General features: G+C 38.0%; 1 protein-coding gene across 7 annotated transcripts in view; it reads right to left on the bottom strand.

The window, feature by feature from the left end:
- CNTN4 (contactin 4) overlaps positions 1-25,258 on the bottom strand; it is a 963,126-nt gene that overhangs the window by 146,470 nt on the left and 791,398 nt on the right. For all 7 annotated transcript variants that reach the window (XM_047746452.1, XM_047746460.1, XM_047746478.1 and 4 more), the window contains 3 exons: positions 17,852-17,954; positions 14,887-15,071; positions 2,340-2,476 (listed from right to left, as the gene is read on the bottom strand). In XM_047746452.1, coding sequence (XP_047602408.1) covers positions 2,340-2,476; positions 14,887-15,071; positions 17,852-17,954 — 425 coding nt within the window. The remainder of the gene's footprint in view (positions 1-2,339; positions 2,477-14,886; positions 15,072-17,851; positions 17,955-25,258) is intronic.

Here is a 25,258-nt window from a genome sequence, read left to right on the forward strand (position 1 = left end):
CTCAATTGTTCCTCATTCTAAGGTCCTCCTCATCCTCCCCCTTGCTTCATTCCAAGCTCTTTGTCAGGATCTGCTCCCTCACAGGGCATTTCTGTATTATGTCAACGTCCCCTCTCTCATGGCAGATTCTGTAGTACCTTCCAGATGCTCTTTCAGAACCAAGGCACTTGTGCTCTCTGGTAAATCTGATGACTGCTCATAGCTGCGTCTCTCTCTCTCTCTCTCTCTGTCTCTCTCTCTCTCTCTGGGAAGTGCTCTTGACTGAAAGAACTTCCCAAATTCAATGACTGGTCAAAGGGTACAAAGGGTACATGGGGTACAAAGGCAGGACTCCCTTTGGGGCAATTTGGGAACCCCTTAAGGACTTTCTGCTCCAGTGCGCCCTCTGAAGGCCTCTGTTGGAACCGCACCACTGTTTAACCTCTGCCCAGTCTGGCTTCCCTGACTCCACAGATTAAGCTCTGAGAGCTTTCCCAGCATACCTCCTGAACACAAAGCTCTGCTTCAGAGTCTGTTTTTAGAAAACATTCTCAAAGATGGAGAGTGACCACTTCAGGATTTCAAAGAGCATTTGAATTTTTCTTCCCTTTATGCCATATCCTCTCCCCCACACCCCTCTTCCTTAAGATCTTATCTTCCATATAACCAATTCTGAAAACCTTATTCTGGCAAACTTTCCCGGTTCTGAATCCAGCAGACATTTAATATTTGGATCCTGGCTCCATTACTTACTAAGGATGGATGTGATCTTAGACAGGTGTTTCCTTGTCTGTAAACTGGACATAGCAATAGCAGATACCTCATAAGTTTCCTTGTGAATATCAGATGAGACAATGAGTTTAAAGTGTCAAGATCAGTTAGCACTTGTTAAATGTTTGAGAAGTACACCTTCCAAATCCTTTAAACATATTATTTTAACCTATCATGTCCCCTTACAAAATGAATAGTCTGCATGGTTTTTATTTCCATGGTTATGTATTTCTAAAATTTCCATTTTATTCTTTTAAAAAGTCTGTTTATCTCTCCAAAATATCTTTTTATTTTCATGGACAGGATTTCTTCATGCAACTCTTTCAGCACCCGAAAGAGACTTATTCCTTTTGCTTTGTTAGAATATTCTATAGGCTGGTCATCTTTCTAAAAAAATAAAATTTTGCCTATGTTTTGGATATTGGTTTGCAGGTTTATTAATGAAAAAGAGTTATTTTTCTTTGTTTTTATTCCTGTTCACAGTTTTGTGGCTCCTCTACCTAATCCCCTGGGCCACCAGTCTAGAAACAGATCTACTCAAGGATTCTCTGAGGTCTAATCTGTGAGGATACTCAAATCACTGCAGCTCTCATCCCAGAGGCAGCGGGAGTCAGAGCCCAAGAGTTCCCAGGAGTTCTCTTGTACCACAGTGCCCTGTTACACCAGGCAGGTAATAGGTTTGATTGCTTCTTTTACTGGATAGCAGCAGGTGGGGAAGATCCCCACCCTAAGTCTTTACTGCAAAGATATTGTATCCTGTCTCCAGAGACGATATAATTTTTTAAGTCTGAGCTCTCAGGTGCCACTGCCTGTTCTCAGGCCTACCGTCTGGTGCCTACAACCCCAGGGATCACTTTTTGTTTTTGTTCTATTTCTGTTGCATGACAGATGTTAATCTTACAATTGCGCAGGTCATTAGTACATGTCTGGAGGCAGGGTGGGTGTTTTGAGAGTGATCATGTTGGACATCACATTGTCCAGAAATCTCCACAGGCAGAAGAGAATAACAAAACCACACTGAGATGAGAATCTATATGCTGAGAGGCCTTATTCTCCCTTATCTGGAACATATGCAAATTTGTATCTTAGCACAATTACAAGTTTCAGACTTTCTGCGTAACTTTTTTTTTTTTTAAGATTTTATTTATTGATTTGACAGAGAGAGATCACAAGCAGACAGAGAGGCAGGCAGAGAGAGAGAGAGGGAAGCAGGCTTCCTGCCGAGCAGAGAGCCCGATGCGGGACTCGATCCCAGGACCCTGAGATCATGACCTGAGCCAAAGGCAGCGGCTTAACCCACTGAGCCACCCAGGCGCCCCTCTGCGTAACTTTCTAATGGTACAGCCAAAGATGTTAATTGGTGAAAACCAAAGGTTCTATGCAGAAGCTTAATTAAACAAGGCTGAAGAACTAGATTTATGTAGTTTCTATGTATCTGCTGCATTCACTTCCACTTTTTCCACTATTAATAATATTTGATTGTTTATAATTTTGGAAATAAAACTCATCATTTTCCTGCTTTCATAACAATGAGGCCACAGTAAACATTATAGTCAGTAGCAAGACACAATTATCATCAGTTGGCTTACCCGAGTTAATAGAGGTTCACCATTTTTTAGCCACCTGTATGTAGGTTTGGGCCTTCCATTTGCTTTACATTCCCAAAAGACATTTTCTTCTATAGCCACGTGTATATCATTTATTTTTTGAATCCAATTAGGTTGAGCTATAACAGTTCAGAAAGCAAAGAAAATATGTACATTCAGTGTATGTTGAGTCTATTTTTATCACATGCAATCAAGAGACAGAAGTAGGCTTATAATAAAATTATGTTTCCAGATGTTTTGCAAATTACAAGACTGGGTAAGAGTTCAGGGGGTACTTTTAGAAGACAACCTACCCTATGTCCAACATGGAAGGTCCTGTTTTTGCAGCCCATGTGGCTGGTCTTTTAATTGTGAAAGGCAGAAAATAAAACTAGCACTGCCATATGGCAAAATTAACTGTCCCTCTCCCCCAAGCATCTATTCTTTTCTTTCTTTTTTTTTTTTTTTCCTTTTTTTGTGGGAGAAATATTCCATACTGTCCCACCATTTTTGGCTGGGTTCATGTTTGCCTAGATACACACTACATTTCCCAGATTTCTCTGCAGTTAGAGGTAACTATGTGACCAAGTTCAAGCTAAAAGTACCTGTGTGACAGTAGTGAAAGCAACTTCCAGGTTAGTTTACTGAAAGATACTTGTCCTGGACTCTTCTTGTCCCATACCAGTGATGGGGAAAAAAAGGGACAGTTGCAACAGCCTTAGGCTGTTGTTTATTAGAGAAAAGCTACGTAGGATAAAAAATGCTGACTACCCATTCTTGGACTTTGAATGACCTGGTAGAGCAAAGCAGCCCCACTCACACCCACCAGCTGATTTTGGGGGAAATATGTGGAAAAGAAAGAAACTACTTTTTTTAAGCCACTGTATTTTTGGGTCTTTCTGTTACAGCAGCTTAGTCTGTCCCTAAATATACATTACTCCTACACATTATATAGATAATTGTGTAGCTTCTTTCTTCTTCTTGACTACATCATTGTTTATTACTGACTTATTTCATATTGATAGCATGTTATACACAAAATTATGGCTCCAGGATTCCTAATCTCTGAATGAGTCCTGATTTTTCTGAAACTTTCTTAGGAAATCAAGTCTTGCCCACAGTCTGACAGGAATTCAAAAACAGCACTTAACTCCCACATTGCCCACTGCCCAGTACCACTCCCATCAACCAAATTATGCCATCTTTCTCATGCTTCAGTTGAAGTCACACTTGTTTCTCCTTATTCTCAATAGACATAAAGACCACCTTAATTCCACATTCCATGTCTTCACAAATATCAAGCCTTGCCAAAAGCACAATTCATGCTATTGTTAACTGTAATGGCAAATGTATTTAAGTAGAAGACTTTCAGCCCAAAGTTCATGAAGAAGAGAACTACAGCTATCATTCTGGAATATTTTTTTCTCACAGGGCAATTCTACAGGGTAATGCCTACCAATATAAACCTAATAGTTAGAATTGTTACCGGTATTCAATGAGCAGATGCTGCTCAATATTCATAACATGTCTCTTAGCTGACCTGACCTCAGTATCTTCATTTAGTGAGGCTTCAAATCAGCTATAATTTAATTCAAAAGGAAATTATTAGTGTTGAGGCTAAGTTGTCTATCTTACCTACTTACTAATAAACAAAACTAGAAAAACACTCAACAAGTCATTTAACCAGCAGAGGTCTCTAGGTCCCTGAATAAATGTTGCTTTCTCCTTTTAACATCTTCTAGCAATTGCTTGTTTTTCAAGGAGCAAAACACAATTTTACAAATCCTCTCCTGAGGGGGATGATGCATTGCTGCATATGAAGGGAGGCTGAAAGGGTCGATTAAAAAAAAAAAAAAGTTATAACATCAACAAGCATTAACTTGAACGAAAGGTTATCACCTTCATCCTTGAAAGAGCTGCAAGTCTGCCATTGTTCTGTATCTTCCTGCTGCTAATGCAAAGGGAGCTCAAAAGGTAGATACCTTTTCTGTTCTCTGCTTGGAGAATTCGATGTGTAGCCCTGATAGGGCTAATGGCAGTTGTGTGCCTGATTTCACATTCTACCTGCTGAATATTTACCCCCCACAGAGCCCACGAAAACAAAGCAAACAGGAAAAGCTACAGAAATCTATGTGGAATATTAACAACTAAGCCAAACTTTTCAAAGAGACTGAGGGAAAAATAAATGGAAGGGCAAATGGAACTTATGAAGCAATGTCAAGTTGAAGTTCAAAAAGGAAACATCAAAACCACGTGCAGAGACTGAGATTTCAATGTCATGGATTTCCTGTAACACTTGCGCTTATTCATTGCTTTCTCTCAAAACTATAGAGAGCTTGCAGTAGCAAAATCTTGCCATCACAGAAAGGGAGATGGGGAAGGGAAGGGAGGGTCTTGAGAGCATTACAAAAAGACCTTGCAAAGTTCTAACTAATTACTTCCATGGGTTCATTTTGTCTCTTCCAACAGGGTTGTGGAGGTTAAGGTGCTTGACAGGAATGCTCAGTGGTGGTTATTTGTGCCGGCCCAGGTGAAATCACAAGCAAACACAGGAGTAGAGAGACATCATCAGGTGTTTTCTTTACTTTTTAAAGTAAAATTAACTCCTAGAAGCCAAAACTGAAATGATAAAACCATACTCCTTTTGAAGTGAACATCTGGACAAGGACCCAGGATTAGGAATGGAATATCATATTATATAAATGGCAAAGGAGATAATCTTTCTTCTTTACATGCCAGTTGCAGATCTATAGGGCAAAAGCCCACACGGTGAAGACTTCTGCTGCCACTCACTGAGATGGGATGAATCAGATCTAAGTGGGGTGAGTTTCCTGTGTAAAGTCCTGTGTCTGATGGAAATTGTTTTCATCTCTCCATATCTCTATGCGTCACCTAGTTCTAAGTCCTTGAACAGCAAATGGTCCATTTTAGTGCATGACAGAAAACATGGTTTCCTTGGGTGGGTGGGGTAGGGAGTGGCTAACACATATGGGCTTGTGGTATTTACTCCTTGGTATCTAGTTTCAACTACGTTTGACGACGCCATGCCTAAATCATAACTCTATACAAGGCCTGAATAGGTTGGTATAGCACTATTATTTCAGAAAGGATATTTAAAATGCCTTTTCAGGTAATATATGTATATCCCACATATTAAACATAATTAATCACCTCCACTTATTAAATCATCCATTTTGGTCATTCATGTTCTTTCAAGGTTTGAAACGGAATAATCCTCACTCTAAAACATAACAAGTCTTGTCCTCTAGCTACAAATTCAAATATAAGGTTAAATGATTGTTTTGGATTTGACCTGTGACACTGTTAGTCTCTTGGATAGATGAACAATCTTTACATTTCGGTCTTTTGTGCAGTAACTGCCAGAAATGACCTGAATCTTTGTGTATTTCAGACACTGGAATCATGTAAGCATCATATCCAATAAGAATTTAACTTCAGAGGGACAGAATTTGAACTTCGTGGCCAAACAATTCTCAAAGGAGACATCTCTGATTCTCCAAAATCAGACATTCCTAATAGGAAAAAATGCCATCCTGAGCCTTAGAGCTTAGAAATTTAAAAATGTAAAAGAAATGATATGCTGGAGAAAAGCATTTAAATTACTATTGCAAAGATGACCCAGTAGCCATTTGAAATTGTTTCTGGTTTCTTACACAGCCTTGGAGAAAATGAACCAATTCCAGGAAAGCAGAGCTTTGGCTAAAAATGTTTCAGAAGTTTGCTGATAGTGGGTTTTATGAACCCGGAGATAATTACTATCTTCAATTTACCACCTATGTGTATAGTTGTTATCTCCAGTCTGGAAATTTGGATTGTTGACAGAATCATTGAGATATTCTCATTATCTTTGCCTTGAATTCAATGTTTTCCAGTGCTGGCACTTGAACTATTCATTTTGAAACCATACTATAGAGAGTCTTCCAACTTATCACTACAGTCTCCATTTAAACCCCTGACTTCCCATTTGCACAAGTCATTGAATGGAAAGATCAGCTTTACCAGAAATACTTGTATTGTGTTCTAAGCTACGGTACCTCTTTAATCTTTGTTCAGCCCTCATCATCTCCCATCCTCTGACTTCAGTCTCTCATCCACTGCACACACAACAGCAAGCAAGTACCCTAATATGGGGGTTTTCTAATTCAATTCTCTGAAGCTCTGAGGGTTCTGGGGAAGTACTGTCTTCAACTAGAGAAGCCTTGCTTTGTTTTAAATATTTAGAATTTCATGTAAAAAACAAGGGACTTGATGAATAAACAACACGTGCACTTTGAAAAATACTATGACTGAAGTCATGTAAATCTTGTTTTGTCAGAAGCAGCTTGGATTTAGGGCCTGGAGATTGAAAGCTTGTTTTCTCATTTAAATTGAGGTGAGGTTGGACTTGACAGGGTCTGAAGTCTCTTCTAACTTTAATATGCTAAATCTTGAGATTGCATCTTGAATCAACTGAACTCTTGAATCTCCTGGATTCACAGTTAATTTGTGCTTCACTTGGACCCTCCTATTTAGGGTCTCTTTACCTCTATGCTGCACTTTTGCCTCTGGCCAACTCTCTCTCACAGGTAACAATGATAAACTCTGCACAAAAGATAAAAGCCGACTACTGGGAAGGTATACTGGAGGGCAACCAAGCACATTTCTATTAACAGGTATTCACTAATGTATACAACAGATATGATTGTAGGAAATAATCTGTGTGTGACATAATGGACAGGATTTGTGAATGTGCTTTGCATGCTGTAACTGTTATACATACTAAGAGAACATTACCATCATTTCATATTTTTAGGCTAATATTTACAGTACCCTGTTATCTGGTTCTACCCCCATTCTCTTACTTTCTCTGTAACTATGCCCATTGAACACATAGCCCCTGTCAAGAAAGGGTCTTCTTTGTCCTCAAGTCCAATAAGCCAGTTCCTCCTCAAACCTTTGTTCTTACCACTTTGTCTTTTTGGAGTATTATCTTGCACTTCATTCCTAACCCGTTTTTACTGCGAAGAAACACCTCTTCCATGAAGACTTCCCTGATCTTCCAATTGTAGACCTTCTGAACACATCCTGTTCATTTGCCACAAACAGCCTGTTTTGTGCCATCACTTCTATTGTTTTTTAAGGTTGGTTCACTAAGCTCACTTCTACCCCAGAAAACCAAGGTATGACTCTAGCCTGACACAGATTAATTTCCTTTTAATTTATAACTTAATCACTACCTAGTAATTCCCAAAATCTGCTCTTGTTGAATTTATCCCTTTCTCCTTCCCCTATCTACCTTTTGAGCAAAATACCAAACATTGACACTATGTATTTATGGAGTACCTCATCGGTGTCCCTTTTTACATATCATTTCTCAACCTCATAGTAACCTGTAGGCTAAATAGAATTATCCTCATTTTATAGATGAGGCCCAGAAATATTAAGGTCTCAATTCAGAATGTGGTTCAGTTAGGATGAACACACAGGCCTGTTTGCCTTCAACATCCATGCTCTATCTATAGGCTCTATAGGTTGAAATATGTTCAACCCTACCTATCAGTGATGATGGGAGCATTCTTTTGAACCTGTGTCTCTCTAAGTATGGTCTCAGGACCACTGGGGTTTCCCAGGTCTCTTTCAGAAAGTCCATGAGAACTTTTCCTTCCAACTACCTATCTGTAGGAAACCAGATTTTCTTCATTTACTTCAACCAAACCAATACATCATGACAGACTGACTAGAGAAGCACATAAGAGTCCAGCTTTCTTCTGTTAAGACAGACATTAAAGAGATTTGTGAAAACATAAGCAATGTCCCTTTTGTCATTAATTTTTTAGGGAAAATACAGTCAATTTTCTTAAAATATGTTAATTTTGTTAACATGTTTTCATTTTAAAATAAAAAAAATCACTGAATTAAATTCTTCGTTTTAATTTCTAATATGGTATCTATTAGTAGGTATAACCCACATAAGCAAAAACTCTTTGGAGTATTTAATAATTTTTAAAGGTGAAAAGTGGTCTGAAACGAAAAGTGTGAGAACTCCTACTTTAGACAAGCATAGAAACTTGCAGATAAATGAATTCACTTATGTAAAACTTGCCACAAGTATACTTAAACAATATTCCTTGCTGGGTAAAAAATTGTAATAGCACCTCTGCTTTCTATGGCAATACAGAGTGAAGGAACTGAATTGTATTTTAATATGTTGTCCTTGATATGGCTTTTTCTTCCCTAATCTGAAGCTTCTCTTGGGTAAGGATCTCATGACCCTACTTCTGTATCATTTCCCATTGGCCCTCGTTTACACTGTGTTCTCAGTGTGCACCTCTTGAAATATTGCAGTAAGCCATCTTATTGGAACTACCAGACAAAGAGAAGGAAACAAAAATTGCTGACTTTATTTTAAGTGGCACTGAGGGAAATTGAGGGTCTCCATATCAGTTCTGTCCAGGACAATTAAGCAGACTCTTGCTCTACTGTGGAAGTACCTTATCTACTGTGTTCAGTTTTTGGTCACTGTGTCCTTTAAGCGGCTCTGTAGGGCTGACTTTTATCTAGTGATCACATATACTTAGCATATCTGGGGGGAAATTAGTATGCTGTCCTGCATGATGCTTCTGTATTCACTTACTGATGACCTTAGAGATACTCAAACATCGTTTGCAGAGTCATCGAGCCTACAGTTATGTCATTCGAGCCAAAGGACCAAAGCATACAAAGTCTAGACACACAACTAAATGTGTAATTTTGAAAGGAAAATAAAAAGAGCTATTTGGACTCAATAATCAGGTGATTATCTTACAAAATAGGAATTGAGAAAGTCAACTGTTCATCTGGATGTTTTCATTTTATGACCTTGGTTGTGGAAGATATGCAGAAAAAGTATCTAGATGATTAATGGGTTTCCCCCTTACCTACTGTATTAAAATGTCTTCTTGGCAGGAAAATTAACATGCAGTATAACAGAAAGAACAGCTCTAGTCATGGCTCTGACTCTCACTCACTGTATGATCTTGGGTAAGTTATTTTATGTCTCTTGGCTTTATTTTCTTTCCTTATAAAAATCAAAGGGTTGGCCTCCATAGTTCCTTCCAGTTCAAACATGACAAGATTCTATGAATTGAAGCCTGCTCAAATATTATATTCCCAAAATATTCCATTTTCCTAATGGAAATATGATGACTGCACTCTCCTAACACCTGTTACCTATAGGAGAAATACAAAAGGTATTAAATATCAGGTTCTTTTAGTTCACACTTCATGCTTCTAAATGATGGCTATTTAATACTATATGTCTATTTGTGAAAGAAAGGAAGTGACTATACAGACACAATGAGGTGGAAAAATGAGTAATTATCAAGTGAATTAAATCCATTTTATACTTCCCTTTACCTTCCTCAAAGATAATTGCTTTAGCACTCTCATCCTACTTTGTCTATGTGAACTGGCTACAGGACCTGATGTGACAGCAAGCAGTGAGCTTTGTGGAGAACCAAGAGCACCTTAGCATGCTTGTACTTTAATCTCAGCTTCACTCTGCTACTGGCAAACAGCTTAGCACAAGGGTTCTCACCGTGCGGACTCTAAACGAGCTGCGACAGCACTACTGAAGCATAACTTCTTAAAAATGCAAATTTTCAGGTCCTGCCCCAGCCCTACAGAATCAGGACCTCTGCATCAGGCCCGATAGTCAGTATTTTAACAAATTTTCAATGGTATTCTAATGCACACTGAAGTACAAGAACCTCTAACATAGAGGAAGGAGCATGGCATTTGGAATCTAGCTCTGCTTCTTACTATGTAAACTTAAACTGGCTCTTTGGGAAGCAGTTCCATCTGCAAACTGAGTTTGTAAGAATAAGTCTTATTGGCTCTAACTTCAAAATATATCTTAAGTTTCTCCATTTATTTTGTTCTTCAAGTCCCAGCCACCAACATCTCACCTCGATGGCTCCCTGACTGGTTGTCCTGCTTTGGTTCTTGGTTCCCCATAATCTATGCACCACAGAGCAACCAGAGTGGTCTCTAAAGTGGTCAATCCTATGGAGTCATTTCCCTGCTTAAAATCCTCCAATGGTTTCCCATTATACTCAAAATAAAACCCAAACTCTGTGCCTGGCTTGTAAGGTATCTGTCACCCTCCTATTTTTCAAAACTTTTTGCCCTTTTTCACCATGATTTAGTTATACTGGCTTCCTTGATGCAGCTCAAACATGTCACGTAATTTTCTATCTTGGGGCCTTTGCAATTCTTTACCTTCTGCCTGAGGTGTACTTCCCTTGAAAGTCTGGCTCTTTCTCATCCTTCAGGTTTCAGCTCAGAATTCAATTCTTAGACTAGTCTTCCCTGACTGCTTTATCTTATGAAGCCTTTCCCCTCCTCCTTGTTATTTTCTGTCATATCATCCTGATTATTCTCTTCATAATTCTTTTTTTTTTTTTTTAAGATTTTATTTATTTGTCAGAGAGAGAGAGGAGAGAGAGCGAGCACAGGCAGACAGAATGGCAGGCAGAGGCAGAGGGAGAAGCAGGTTCCCTGATGAGCAAGGAGCCCGATGTGGGACTCGATCCCAGGACGCTGGGATCATGACCTGAGCCGAAGGCAGCTGCTTAACCAACTGAGCCACCCAGGCGTCCCCTCTTCATAATTCTTAATTACAATATGAAACTTTCTAGTTCATTCATTTGCTTAGTAGTATATTATCTTCAACTTCTAGTAGGATACAAGCTCCTTGAGGGCAGGGATTTGTACTGCAACCCTACTGCCTGGCATTGCCTGCCGTAGGTATAAAGACCTCTTTAAGCAAAAGGTTTGAGCAGTGGAAATTTGAGCAAGGCAAAATGGCCCAGAATAACCACCTAGCTGAATGCAACAGGGTCATTAAGCTACCCAACTTGAAATAGTCATAGGCCCTAACTTACCACTTATAATAGGGGCAAATTTCCTAAGATTACCAAAAAAGGGAAAATTCCATATGTTGCCATACTCCCTCACTCCACCCTATAACTATAGCCCCTCACTATCACCTCGTGGCAGACATTCTCTCCTTTGCTGTCTCCATTGCTCCCTTGGAGTGTGTTCAATATACTACCTCCTTTGTTATAAATGGGTGAATTTTTTACTGCCTATGCCACCAGCCCTCACCCAATCAGGATGCCTCACAATACATCAGGCAATGAAAAAAAAATAGTTGTTAAACAAGTTAATAATATATTAAAATCCCTTGTAGAAAGTTTTTTATGCTGAAAAAATGTCTGAAAGATCATATTAAAAGTAGACCGCACTATATAATGCATAAACTTATCCTGTCACTGTATCCCATACCTGAAACTAATGTAACATTGTGTGTCAACTATACTCAAAACAACAACAACAACAACAAAGGAAAAAAACAAAAACTAAACCACACTGGTCAAGTCACGGCAAAAATAAATTGGAAAGACAGGGTAGGGTAAAATGTTTTATGTCTGAACTAGTTTTAATTCTTCACAGAGTCCAGACATGAGTAGCACATGCTAACCTAAAGATAGAACTATAGTGGGAATATTCCAACCAGGAATAGGGGGGTCCATATTCGGACACAGGGAAGATGGGAACAACAGAATCATGTCCAGCAGGCGGTTGGAGGAAGGTTTAATTGTTCCAGTGTAAGATGAGAAAAATGGCCGTATCGCTAAGCTAGATGAGAAGTTAACACACCTGTGGTTGTTGAAGTGGAGATTTGATGAACGGAATAAACAACTAAAACCCTAAAAAGAGAAGCAGGTTTCTAAACTCAAACCCATGGTTTATAATCCCTGAGCATAGCACATCTTTTTTTTTTTTTTAAGATTTTATTTATTTATTTGACAGACAGAGATCACAAGCAGAGAGACAGGCAGAGAGAGAGGAGGAAGCAGGCTCCCTGCTGAGCAGAAAGCCCGATGCGGGACTCGAACCCAGGACCTGGGATCATGACCTGAGCCGAAGGCAGCGGCTTAACCCACTGAGCCACCCAGGTGCCCCAGCACATCTTAATGTTATAAGAAATTCTTTTGTCAACAAAGATAGAGTGTTCATGGATAAGTGACTGGGGCTATTTTCTCCCCTTTTGTGGTCTACACAGTGATTTTAATTATAATAACTCATTTAAATTGGAGATCTAGACAGCTGGATATTAGGAACTCAGCACTAGGAAAACCCAATAGAGACCAAAAAAAAAAAAAAAAAAAAAAGAGAGAGGAGAGAGAGAGACAGAGAGAGAAAATGACAGCCAAGCACTTTTGTATAATTAATCTCTCCTGTGACAATGAAAACAGTTCGATAATTTCTGTGTCACTGATATGCTAGTTGAGGAAAAACAAAAGAATAAACATAGATGCAACAGCCAAGTGGTATTAAAGTCAACTTATCTGACAAGCTTCTACTACCAAGGGTGGTTGACAACTGAGAAAAAAGCCGAGTTATCTTCAGAAAGCAGGCAAATTTCATTCTGCTCTTTCCCCCATGCATGGATGCAGATAACTCCATTTAAAAGGGAAACACTGTTAGAACCTGATTTTCATCTCCAGGGCAGGATCCCGGAAGGGAATAAACCAAACCATTTTATTGCACAAGGCTGAGGGCCAGTGACAAGTTTGACTCTCCAGAACAGTGACTCTGGAGTATTCTTTTTCCACTGCAGGAAAACTTTGACTCACTAGAAAGCACTATACCAACTCCTGGTTACAGAACATTTCATACTTTCATAACAAAAACAGATACTTCACTTAAAAGAAAACCATGAAAGCGAAAATGATCTTATTCAATTAGCTGAACAACTCAAATAACACTCAGGAACAGCCACAACTAAATCAAAAAATTCTATTCAGCTAATAAAAAAAGAGAAAACACTGGCCATTTATCTGAATAGTTTCAGGTTGTCCTTGCCTGACATATACGAAATTATTATGCTTGTGTGAAAAATGTACTCTAAACACTTGAAAAATACATCAATTGTATCTCACTAAACAAATGTATAACTTTTGGTCCTATGGTTTTCAGTCAATGGACTATGGAGTCTTTTACTTTTCAACCAATCAAATAAAGTATCAACTACCACAGTTTAAGAAAGAGCCAAGATGACATTTCAAGTCCATCATCTGGCTTGAGTAGAATTAGTCCTTTATAATTGTTCAAGAAAGATGAATGATTAAAGAAGTGTATAACCTTATTCAAACAACTGTTGCCCATGTCATCATGTGAAATAGTTTCTAGAACCATGTGTGCTCACCTGTCACCCTGGATATGTCAGGTAGGTAAGTTCTAAATCCTGAGGGTCATGTTGGGGAGCTCCCTGCAAGCTAGCTGATACTCAAAATTTCCATTCAGTTTCCAATCATGTTTCTAAGGAAGATTTTATGATGAATAAATAAAGTCTTTGGCTATATTTAAAAAAAAAAAGACTATTTATTTGTTTATTTGACAGAGAGAGATCACAAGTAGGCAGAGAGGCAGGTGGGGAGGGGGGTTGGGGGGGAGAAGCAGGCTCCCTGCTGAGCAGAAAGCCCTGAGATCATGACCTGAGCTAAAGGCAGAGGCTTAACCCACTGGGCCACCCAGGTGCCCTAATCTTTGGCTATTATCTTAAAACCAAAATGCTTTGGAAGAAGAATTGGTAAAATATTTATTTTAAATAAATATTATTATCTGTTACTTCAAAAAAATAAGGACATTTAAAACTCTTGCTACAACTTGCCCCTAAAGAACTACTCTCAGCACTTTAATATTCATTGTTGTATATTTAAACTATTTTTGAATAATTATCAGTCTACAATAGTTATTTCCCATCTCCCAGAAAGATGGGATTCAGACATGTTCCAATTTGGCAGAACTCAATTTGCTTTCAAAATGCCTATCCAATGAAATTCCTCTTTGGATTTCAAATCAATACCCTGACAGGGGTTTCCAAGATTGGCTAAATTGATGACCACGTGCTGGAGGTTTTACATTTATATTACGTTTGGATCAATGCCGATGATTTGATTGGAATAGGAGCAGCTGCACATAAAATGTCTTTGGGGTGAGAGAGATTTGTCACGCTCTACTCTGATAAGAACTAAAATTGGGGAGTGTGCATTTTGAAATGTTCATGGTACCACATTAAATTGCTATCAAATAGAAGCAATTACAAAGAATTAACATGAGCCCCAAATCAAAATTCGAAAGAAGCACACAGTTTAAAAAGAAAAACATCGGTAGAAGGAATCACAAAAGCTTTCCTGTGTCATGTTTACAGCTTGATGGGAAGAGGAAAAACACTTCTTTGCAAGTGCATTTCCACTAATGCCCATCTCCCAAACACCTCAGCCTGATTTCTTCCTTTCTGCTTGTCAACATCCTTGCCCCCCACCCTCACTCTCCACACCAAGAATCACCCCAGGAACGCTAATTAGCAGCAAACCAAGGCTTTTATACAGTCCTAGTTTACACAATCTTTCCAGAAAGCCTGAAATGAAACCTCCCAGTTTATGCTTTTAGTACCAAGGTTTTTAGCATTACAAATGATAAATCCTAAAGGTAAACTTACCATAAAAAGTCAATTGTCCCCTTGCTACATTTTTCCCTCTTGAATTTTCAGCTACACATTCATATAAACCAGCATCTTCCTGCTGAAAATTGGGGATTTCAAGAATTCCATTTGACTTGTGTCTTCTGGCTTTCCTTGCTATAGGCTTTCCATCAGCTCTTCTCCAGATAATAGTTGGTACTGGACTGATTGTGAGAATAAAAAGGAGTACATTAAATTAGAGAAAACTGTATCTTTTATTTGAACCTATGCTTCCCATAACCCCTTTCTTCTTAGTTCTAAACATATAAGCTTGCCTTAGACAGTATTCTCAAACTTCATTCATTCACATATCACTATTATGATTTTAGCTATATCCACATTTCCAGTATTACTATCTATATATTAAGTGTTTTCTTAGAATCAAATAATCTTTCTTAACCTTAATAAAAATATATAATATTATCACTAAAATAAAAAACAGATTTTACATGCTTGTTGAATTTTTTAGTGTAACTGTTTTTTTTCCTAAATCATAAATATGAAAATAGAAATGTCTGTGCACAAATGTGTCAGATTGAAGATGACTGCAAATTCTTTCACATTCTTCCCATATGAGATCCAGGTTCTCCTCTGCCTTAAACCTGCTGGGTTGTTTGTCTACTTTGATTATTGAAATAAGACAGAAGTGATGTGTCAGTTTTAAGTGTTAGGCAAGAAGAAACTGGCAGCTTCTAATTTCTGTCCCTTGGAACAGTTTTTATAGAACCTTACCAACTTATAGCAGCAGCTGACTAGGAGAGTGGTTTGGGGAAATTTTACTTAAAATAGTAAGATAAGGAAAGAAGCCATCAGTGGGGTCTTTATGTACTCTCAAGGCATCTATCACCCTACAGCCATAACTGTGAGAACACATCTTAAATTGCAAGGAGGGCATCACTGAGTCTGCAAATCAATGGTTTAGCAAGCTAACCACAGCTTTTAAGAGTGCAGCTTCCTATCAGGGGATACAATTATTTACTTATTTATTTTTCACAAAAACAGACACAGAGAAGAAATTAGGCTAAAGACTTGCTAATCTTCTCTGGAAAACCTGAGATGGTATTTAAAAAATTAAAGCCATCAATTCTACTATACTTGTTTTAGAACAATTTAAGTTAATTCAACAGACACTAACTCAAAATGCAGAAATGGCTCTATCAAAAGTACATTACGGGTGCCTTTACATTTGATGAGATATATACTTAATACGTGTCTTTACAAATAACTGTACTTAGACATAGTCTTCCTGCTCTTAAGTGGGCAATGATGATGTGTTTTGGCAGCTGGATATGCATACCCAAACATTTCTGTGCAGACTGGAGGAGCCCAATTTTGGTCTTTTGTTTTTATTCCAGTGCCATTCAAGCAGTGTGAATAGAGTTTAATTCATACCCCCTTTGAAATATGAACAATTTGAGTTTTGCTCTTTTTCCAAAAAAGATTTTTCAAGGTGTCACCTTGCATAGTTTACCAAATTTATACCTAGCTTATCCAGCTACCTGTTTCCACCTTTTCCCTGGATTGCATTTCCTAACACATATATTTAAAATAAAAAATGGGCCCACACTATAATGTTTAGCAATCTGTTTTTAGTCTCTTAGCAATAAATCATGGGTATTTTCTCTGTCTCATATGTTGCTGTACAACTTGCCTTTTAATGTCTGTACAGTGTTCAGTCCTACAGATATGTCATAATTCATTTCATATGGTAAGTTTTCAGGATACAAAAATTTATCACTGTATTGCATTGTGCCGAAGTTAAGATACTATTGTAGCTCACACTGCTCCGACTTAAAAACATTGAAACCAAAAGAATCCTTTTATTAGAGCTGAAAATACAATGATAAAAAGGAACATCTTGGGCGCCTGGGTGGCTCAGTGGGTTGAGCCGCTGCCTTCGGCTCAGGTCATGATCTCGGGGTCCTGGGATCGAGTCCCGCGTCGGGCTCTCTGCTCAGCAGGGAGCCTGCTTCCCTCTCTCTCTCTGCCTGCCTCTCTGTCTACTTGTGATCTCTCTCTGTCAAATAAATAAATAAAAATCTTTAATAAAAAAAAAAAAGGAACATCTTTCTTCTATGGCTGGTGTGAAGTGCAAAAAAAATATACAGAAACAGATTAGGTGCTGATACTGGGGTTGAGCGCATTAGTGTTGTTGCATTAGTCAACATTTGGGCACAGGGAGAGGATGGGGAGTTAGCAACAGGCTAGCTGGAGAGAGGGAGTAGGGTGTAGAGATTAATGTCAATCATTAAAATCACAGATGATCTACAAATTTCATTTCAGATGATAGTGTGTATCATTTATGCCAAATCCTTTTTTCAGTGTTACTGGGAAAATCTTAACTGATCTGTTTTTCATTTTCTTTCTGCCCTCTCAAAGATAATCTATGGAAAGGTTAACTGGATCCCAATAGGCTTATCACTCCATAGACGTAATAATAAAGTAAATAATTTTCAGATGTAAGATCTTACCTATCTTTAGCTAGAATAGAAGGAAATCCAAACTAGAGAGAAGAGACTGGGCATTTAAAAAGAATTTCAAGAAAAGTTTGATGCATCCTCTCTAAACTAGGGCGAGAATGAAAGTCCATATTTTCCCAAAGAGTCAGCTTGAGTGTATCTCAAATGAAGGCCATTGTTTTCCTGTCATTCTGGGTTAGACAGCGTGCACATTACAGGTCACAATAATAGAACAAAATACTTTTTCAGAATTGCCCATTCTCTTCTCCTTTGTGGCCATGTCAATTGTGGCAGCCTAATTCCCCTTGTGCCATTACATGTCCCCTCTCCATGGTGAGAGGGCAGAATCAAAGATGCATACATAGAATTACCAAAAGAAAGGCTTGTCTTTCACCTCAGAAACCATTGCTGTGAACAGTGCACATAAAATTGTCTACCTGCCCCAGCTGAAGGGAGGACAAGATGGAAGAGAAACCAGAACTTACTTTCCTAAGGCAAAGCATTCCAACTTCACTGTTGTTCCTTTGGCAGTCGGCACTGTTTCTGGGAAGTGCACTTCTATTTTTGGCTCATATTCACCCATCACCCCTGTGAATAAACAAAGGAACTATGTCTCTGAGGTTCTTTTTATACGTACGTAAGTGTTCTTCTGTTAATGTAGGATGCTCTCATACATCATTATGTGCACAATTAATTTCTTCATCTAAAGCTGGTTCTATCTCTAACCAGCCTTGAATTGTGGCTCTTCTCCCAGTTACTGCTAGGGGAAATTTTGTATCACAGTGCCGTACCATCTGCTAGGATCAAATTCTTCATGCATTCAACTTCACTTATCAAAAAACATTTTTTCCTTTTCTTTTCTTTTTTTTTTTTTAAGGCAGTCATGGACCAAAAAAGGAGGGGAGAGATAATGTCCTAGTCATCAGGAAAATAAAATAAATTACTGAAAATATTGTAGAAAAATTTTAAGTATTCAAAAAAATATTTCCATGATCGATTCGATCTATATAAGAAAAAAATCTTAATAATCAATTTGTGACCACAAATTACTTTATCATTCACTTTCAACACCAATCTGATCCAATCATAAATTAGTGCACAGAGGAAAACATCAAATGCCAGTATTAATGTATTCTGAACCAATGTAAAAAGGACAGTAGGAAGTAACTATAAAAAATAATCTTAAAATTATACCCACCTTCTTAATGGCATGTTTACTTTGAAGGTCATATTTTCCCATTTTCCCATATCCTAGAAAATGTACAATTGTGGCCAAGGTAACATAACCTAACAAAAAATACTTTTTCTAAGTCCATATTTTAAGTCTAAATATCTAAGTGCATACTTTACCTAAGTCCATACTTTATAACTGAAGACTTACCAATTATTTCTTATCAGTGCCTTTTTGACCCCATCTCCCACTGCTCTAATTGATTGAATACATTTATTTCTATTCAATTTCTAATCTTTTTCCATGGTCTCGGATTCAGCTGTGCCAGTACAAAGTTTGGAATTACCTAACTTCGTAAGAAATGATAGGCTCCTCCATTTCACCTTTTAGGTATTCTATAGTTACAGGAAAAAAGACTGAGGGATTTAGAAGAAAAGGTAAAAGCAAGGAACAGATGATGACAGGTACAATGACAGAGGGAAATAATTTCATTCGTTTTGCAGATGATCCTTTCTGATGCAGCTTTGTTTGGGGAAGCATCAAGGGGATTTCCTTAATGTGTAAAAAGAAAATCAAAAGTGTCAGATGACATAGCTGTCTAGCTAGGTTTGCTATGAGGTATGTCATCCGAAGTGTGAAGTTGAACATACCTGTTTAGTTTTTTCCTTTCATAGAATGATAGGGAGGACTGGATTTGGAAGGGCCCTTTGAAATAATTTAGTTGAGCATTTTTCATCTTGGCATCCATGGATCATACTTTCCCACAGAGTGGATCTGTAGCTAGCAACCTATTCTCAAAAGGAGCACCTGGGTGATACAATCAGTTAAGTAAGTGCTGAACTCTTGGTTTTGACAGAGGTCATGATCTCAAGATCATGAAATTGAGGCCCATGTCCAGCTCCTTGCTCAGTGCGGAGTCTGCTAACACTTCTCTCCCTCTGGCCACTATGTGTGTGCACTCTCTTTTTCTCTAAAATAAATGCATCTTAAAAAAAGGGGGGGGGGGAGATTCTAAAACATTTCTCCCGGAATTAAAATCAGTCCAAATCTGTCTTTTCCTTTTGCGAGCATAGCTGTAATCTCAAAGAGGTCAAGAAGTTTGTCTTCATTTTTACAACAAACTAGTTAGTGTTCCAGGTTGCAACTCTGGTCCCTGATTCCTCTTTTATTATGGGCTCTCACCCCTGTAATGAGTAACACTACAAAACTAGATTCAAATGCACGAAATCCATGCTTGCCACATTCAGATACAAAACCATTCCCTCCTTTTTGGCTGGGCTGAGTTCTCGTGCACTTCAATTTGGGTTTGCCTTTCTTTGAGCATTTGCTACCAAGCGGGGCCGGTAAAGAAGTGGCACTTGCTTATGCCGGCATTCGCACACAGCTGCTGAACTTGCTAACCAAAGGCGAACCGTTGACTCATCATCCCATAAATATCAGCAGTATGACTCTGAGTGCAGGAACAAGTTAACACCTTTTACTGCGGCGTGTATGTGTATGGTTACGTACTCCAGGAACAAGGCTAATTAAAAAAAGAATTGCTTTGAGAAAAAGAGGTCTTTTGTGCTCTCAGGAAATCAAAACAATCTGCATTGCAGTGTGTCCTGTGTGGGAGGGAGATGAGACAATACTGATAAAATACAGGGGGCAAGGCTGTTTCAGCAGCCATCAGGGTTCCCCCTGCCTCCTCCTTCGATAAACATTACATATACACTAGGTTTCTTTAACCCAGCGCTGAAAGATATACCAAGGAAAAAATATATCTCACAGGACCTTTTTCCTGAGAAACTGAAATATCACTGCAATGCAGAGACAGAGTGGAAGATCCCCAGCCCTTTTCAATCCTCATCCTAAATGGCTACGTACCAAGGCCCAGACTCCAAGTCCACTCCTCCAGGATCCTTCTTCTCCTCTGTCTGGCCTATTCTCCATCCCACAGTGGCCTTTAAATGACCAGATAGCAACAAAACCTCTTTGCCTCAGTTCTTAATGTTTCCCCTGACTTCTTTAAAACACACACACACACACTTATGGAGGAATAATTCACATAGAAATACCTGGCCAATTTTAAGTGCAATTCAAAGATTTTTGGTAAGTTGACTAAGCTGTGAAGCCATCACCAAAATCCAGTTTTAGAGCATTTCCAAAACCCATGGTCCTTCCTGCCTGTTCATCGTCAAGCCTCAGAACTTGTTCTAGCCCCAGGCAGTAACTCTAATCTGCTTACTGTCTCTGAGAGTTTGCCTTTTCTGGAAATTTCATAAACATGGAATTAGACACTCTGTGTTCTTTTGCATCTGGACCCTTTCACTTGGCAGAATGTTATCAAGGGTCATCCTTGTTGCAGTATGTATCAGTAATGTGTTCCTTTTTATTGCTGAATAGTATTCAACTGTTTGAAGATACCACATGTTATTTATTTGTTCCCTGGTCATATTAGCAACAAGGTAACACGAAGTGAGTGGCTTAAAGAGAAAGAAAGGTATTCTCCTACAGTTCTGGAGGCTAGAAGTCATAAATGAGGGCCATGACAGGGCTCCATAGCCTCTGACACTCTGGTAGAATCGTTCCTTGCCTCTTGCTGGCTTCTGCTGGTGGCCATCCATCTTTGGTGGTCCTTGCCGTGCAGCTCCGTCACTCCAGTCTCTATCCCTGTCATCATGTTCTGTGTGTCTTCTTATTGTATTTTTACGATGACATCAGTCATATTGGATTAAGGACCTACCACCACCCATAATGAATTCATTTGAACTAATTACACCTATAAAGAGCTTATTTTCAGAAAAGGCCATATGCTGAAGTGGGGGTTACATCTTCAACATAGCTTTTTTGGGAGACATGATTCAACCCGTAATATCAGTTAATGGGCATTTATTTAGGTTGCCTCCATTTTTGGCTATAAGGAGTAATGCTTCTAAGAACATTGGCATGCAAGTCTTTGTGTAGAAATGTCTTTCATTTCTCATTTTCCCCGTGATTTTTATGTGGATGACTTTTCCCTTGCTACATGTCTCAGCTCAAATGGCGTCCCTTCAGAGAAGTGTTTTCTTATCACACTATCTCAAATAAGTCCCTATGTTATTCTTTATCAACATCTTATTTCTTCCATGTTAATTACACAATTCATAATCATCTTGTTTATTCATGACTCTAGTATCTGTCATTTCATCCCAATTGTAAAATGCATGAGATTAAGTAATGTGTCTGCCTTTTTCACATGTACCTCTAGCTTCTATCATTGTTTCTTCACTTACTAGGTACTAAAAAACTACTTCCATATAAATAATGTCATTTTACACATAAAATTCTGGGCCACTCTCAAACAGCATTATTGTTTTCTATCATCTTTATAGCTATTTATAAATGTTATCTTTTTCTTTGTGCTTTCATTTCCTGGAGGAATGGAAATACTTCTGATTTTTTTCTGTAGCCCTCACAAATCCTAGTTCAGTTCCGGGCATATGAAAAAAAAAAAAAAAGGTGATCAGTAGAAATTTGTGGAAGGGAGGGAAAAGATGGAGGAATCTTTTCCTGATACTGGTGCCTGATACTATGACACACAGTAGCCATTAAGTAAAATTTACACTTGTTCCCAGGCATGGAAGTCTTTTCTAAAGTATCATCATCATGGGTCCCTGTATGAGTTCACTTGATTATAGTAGGTTTTTTTCTAACATGAGCTCTAGGTTGTTTAGGTGGTTATATGGATGATTTCTGGGTTAATACACACTGATCTATATTTTTAGCTTTAGAAATTAAAGTAACAGAGTTAGTAATAATACAGATTGATCTGTATTTATAGCAGTAGTTATTGGACATAAAGATATGGATCAGAGATGGGATGGCATGGTTTTCATGACGCTTAAAGAATTTTCATTATATATAAAGATTGTCCTAGTATTACAGTCATAAAAAATGAAGGAAGCAATTTTCTCCAACTATATTATCAACATTTGGGGGGGGCACCTGCAAACTGTTCCATTTAATTTTAATCCAGTTACATCTGGCCCAAGCTATATTTTTATTTGACTATTTATTTCATTTTAACTATTTTGGCCTTTACTTTCTACATTAAATTCAAAAAGCTATTGCTGCTTTTATTTTTTATGAAACAAAAGTCCCTTTAAAACAAGAGTACATTTTTCAAGTCATTCCTTTGACCACCTGTACACTTTTGAACTTAATTGGTCTATAGCTGCTCTGATTTACAGAATGATTAGGCAGAAAGAGAAAGGCTACTGATAGAATTGCTCCAGACATTTTTTCCGTCTTCAAACTATTTAAAAGGTGGGAAGACATAAAGGCCTAGTTATGTCCACACAACCAAGGTAAGTAGAAATAAAGAGTGCATGTCATATAGTCAGAATCAACCAGGAAATATGATCTCAGTAATATTCCCTTTCTCTTGCACGATTTCATTCATTCATGATACAAATGGTCTACAGAAACAGCTTTTACTTTCAATTTTAGAGACATTTACACCTACAATTTTAAATGTAAAGAAAAATAGAAGTCTCATTTCATGAGAATGTTTGTCAATGTTTTCCATTCTGGAGTAAGAGACCCATCATAACAATAGTGAAAGGTCAGTACTTGAAATTCTACATATTAGAATCCTCAGGAGTCAAAGGCTTAGCCATGTTTTTATTCCAATGGAGTAATTCAGTTAATATTCATGTAACACAACCCTAAGACATGCACTGTGTCTACCAATGGGAACACAGTGTGGATAACACACACCTGATTGTTACCATTATGACCCCCATACGCTACTCTTTTTCAGGACTTTCATGGTGGCATATGTAGGTAATGATTATTTATCAAATAACCCAAAGAGCTGACTTTCTGAGGAAGACATAACTAGAAATTCCTAGGGTTTGTTTTTTTTGTTTTGTTTTGTTTTGTTTTGTTTTTCCCTAAACCAGTGGTTCTCAAACTTAGAATCACCTGGAGGGCTTAGGTTTCTGATTTAAGAAGTTGAGATAGAGCCCGAGAATGTGCATTTCTAACAACTTCCCACGTGATGTTGAAGCTTCTGGTCCAGGGAGTACACTTTAAGAATTTCTGTAGTAACCATGACATGTCAAGCCAAAGCAAAAAGTACGACACAGTAATACTAGTCATTGGGAGAGTAGGAGTAATGGAATCTTACTGGGGATGATGCCCGTCAAGATCCTGGACCCTGGATATGACCTTGTGGCAATGACTGCTCCCCTTTTGAAACCTAAAAAATCATTAATGGGATGCCAATGTTTTTAAGAACATAGAATTTAACAAAATAACTGGCAAATTACAGAATATGAAAGAGAAATCAGTCGTACACTATGCTTGTTTAACTACAATTTGCAGAGTGCTGTGTTGGCAGAAAGAGGCCACTTTTCGGAGTTGAATGCCGTGACATTTTGCCTTAGTTGGAATCTGTGCTTGCTAAATTAAACCACAGAAGGGACTTTTACCCACTTCCACAGAATGGGATTTTCCACTAAAAAAAATTGCAAAAATCATCTTATGAAAAGTTCCCACATTGACTTTCTTGTGGACTAAGTCATATGATGTGTAGTTCATTAAGCTAAAAATATTTGAAAATACCTCATTAGTCCTACAAATCCCTTTGGCTGAGTTTACACTTTGCTCTTTTAAAAAAGACTTATTTTACTCTCAGTTGAAGGAGACGTTGTGAGGTCTAAGGGACCATCCAAAGAATCCCTTCTACCACTATCCACCCTCCAAAAGGTGAATTCCCATTGAGTTTGAGGCCACAACTATCAAAACAATGACCCTTGCCCCCCAGTGCTGAAGAGGAGTAAGGAAGCTGCAGGTTGTATATCATCTCTTAAATGCAGGGTTTTAGGGCATCCTCAGAAATCTGTAGGATGTGAAAATAAACATGTTTTAACTTTAAATCTGAAATCTTTCCTTCCTTCTCAATAACTAAAGTGCAGAGATAATTGAGTTATTCCAGAATGCTATCTCCTATAAAGGGAGAGTGAATGTATCCATGCTTGACTATAACAGTCCTGGTTTACCTGACATGCTGAAGTAATTGGCTAAGTTTCCAGTCTGGGCAGTTAATTATGAGATCATCTTCTTTTAGGTGAAAGAAAGCCAGCTTTCATCTTCCTTTGAGTAAGTACTTTTATGGTCAGTCTACTAAAAAGTTCTTCATATTGCCTTAATATATATTAATTAATTATACATTATATAATTATATAATAATTAATTATACTATAAATATATAAAATAATTATAATCATTATATATTACATATAATATATAATAAATATAAATAATTATAATAGAAATATAATTAATATACAATTATATATTAATTAATTAATAATATACTCTCTCTCTCTCTCCCTCTAATTTGTACATGTTGGTCCTAGTTCAAGTCTGTAGAGCCATAACAAATCAAGTCTTTTGATGGATAGTCTTCACATATTTAAAGATATTATCATGTTGTCAGAGACTGGTAAAGTTTGACTGTAAAGTGACAGAGAACAAGGATTTTATTCAAGTTTTGTGAGCTATGCAGTCTCTGTTAACTCTGCCATTATAGCTGAAGAGCATCCACAAACAATATATAAACAAAAGGATATGGCTAGTTTCTAATAAAATTTTATTTACAAAAACAGTGGTGGGCTATATGGCCCATGAGTTCTAGCTGGCTGACCCCTGCCTGGCTTAGAGGAAATGAGAAAAATAGCAAAGTTTGAAAGGG

This window comes from Lutra lutra, chromosome 1, assembly GCF_902655055.1.
Source record: "Lutra lutra chromosome 1, mLutLut1.2, whole genome shotgun sequence".
In the NCBI taxonomy this organism is placed as follows: domain Eukaryota; kingdom Metazoa; phylum Chordata; class Mammalia; order Carnivora; family Mustelidae; genus Lutra; species Lutra lutra.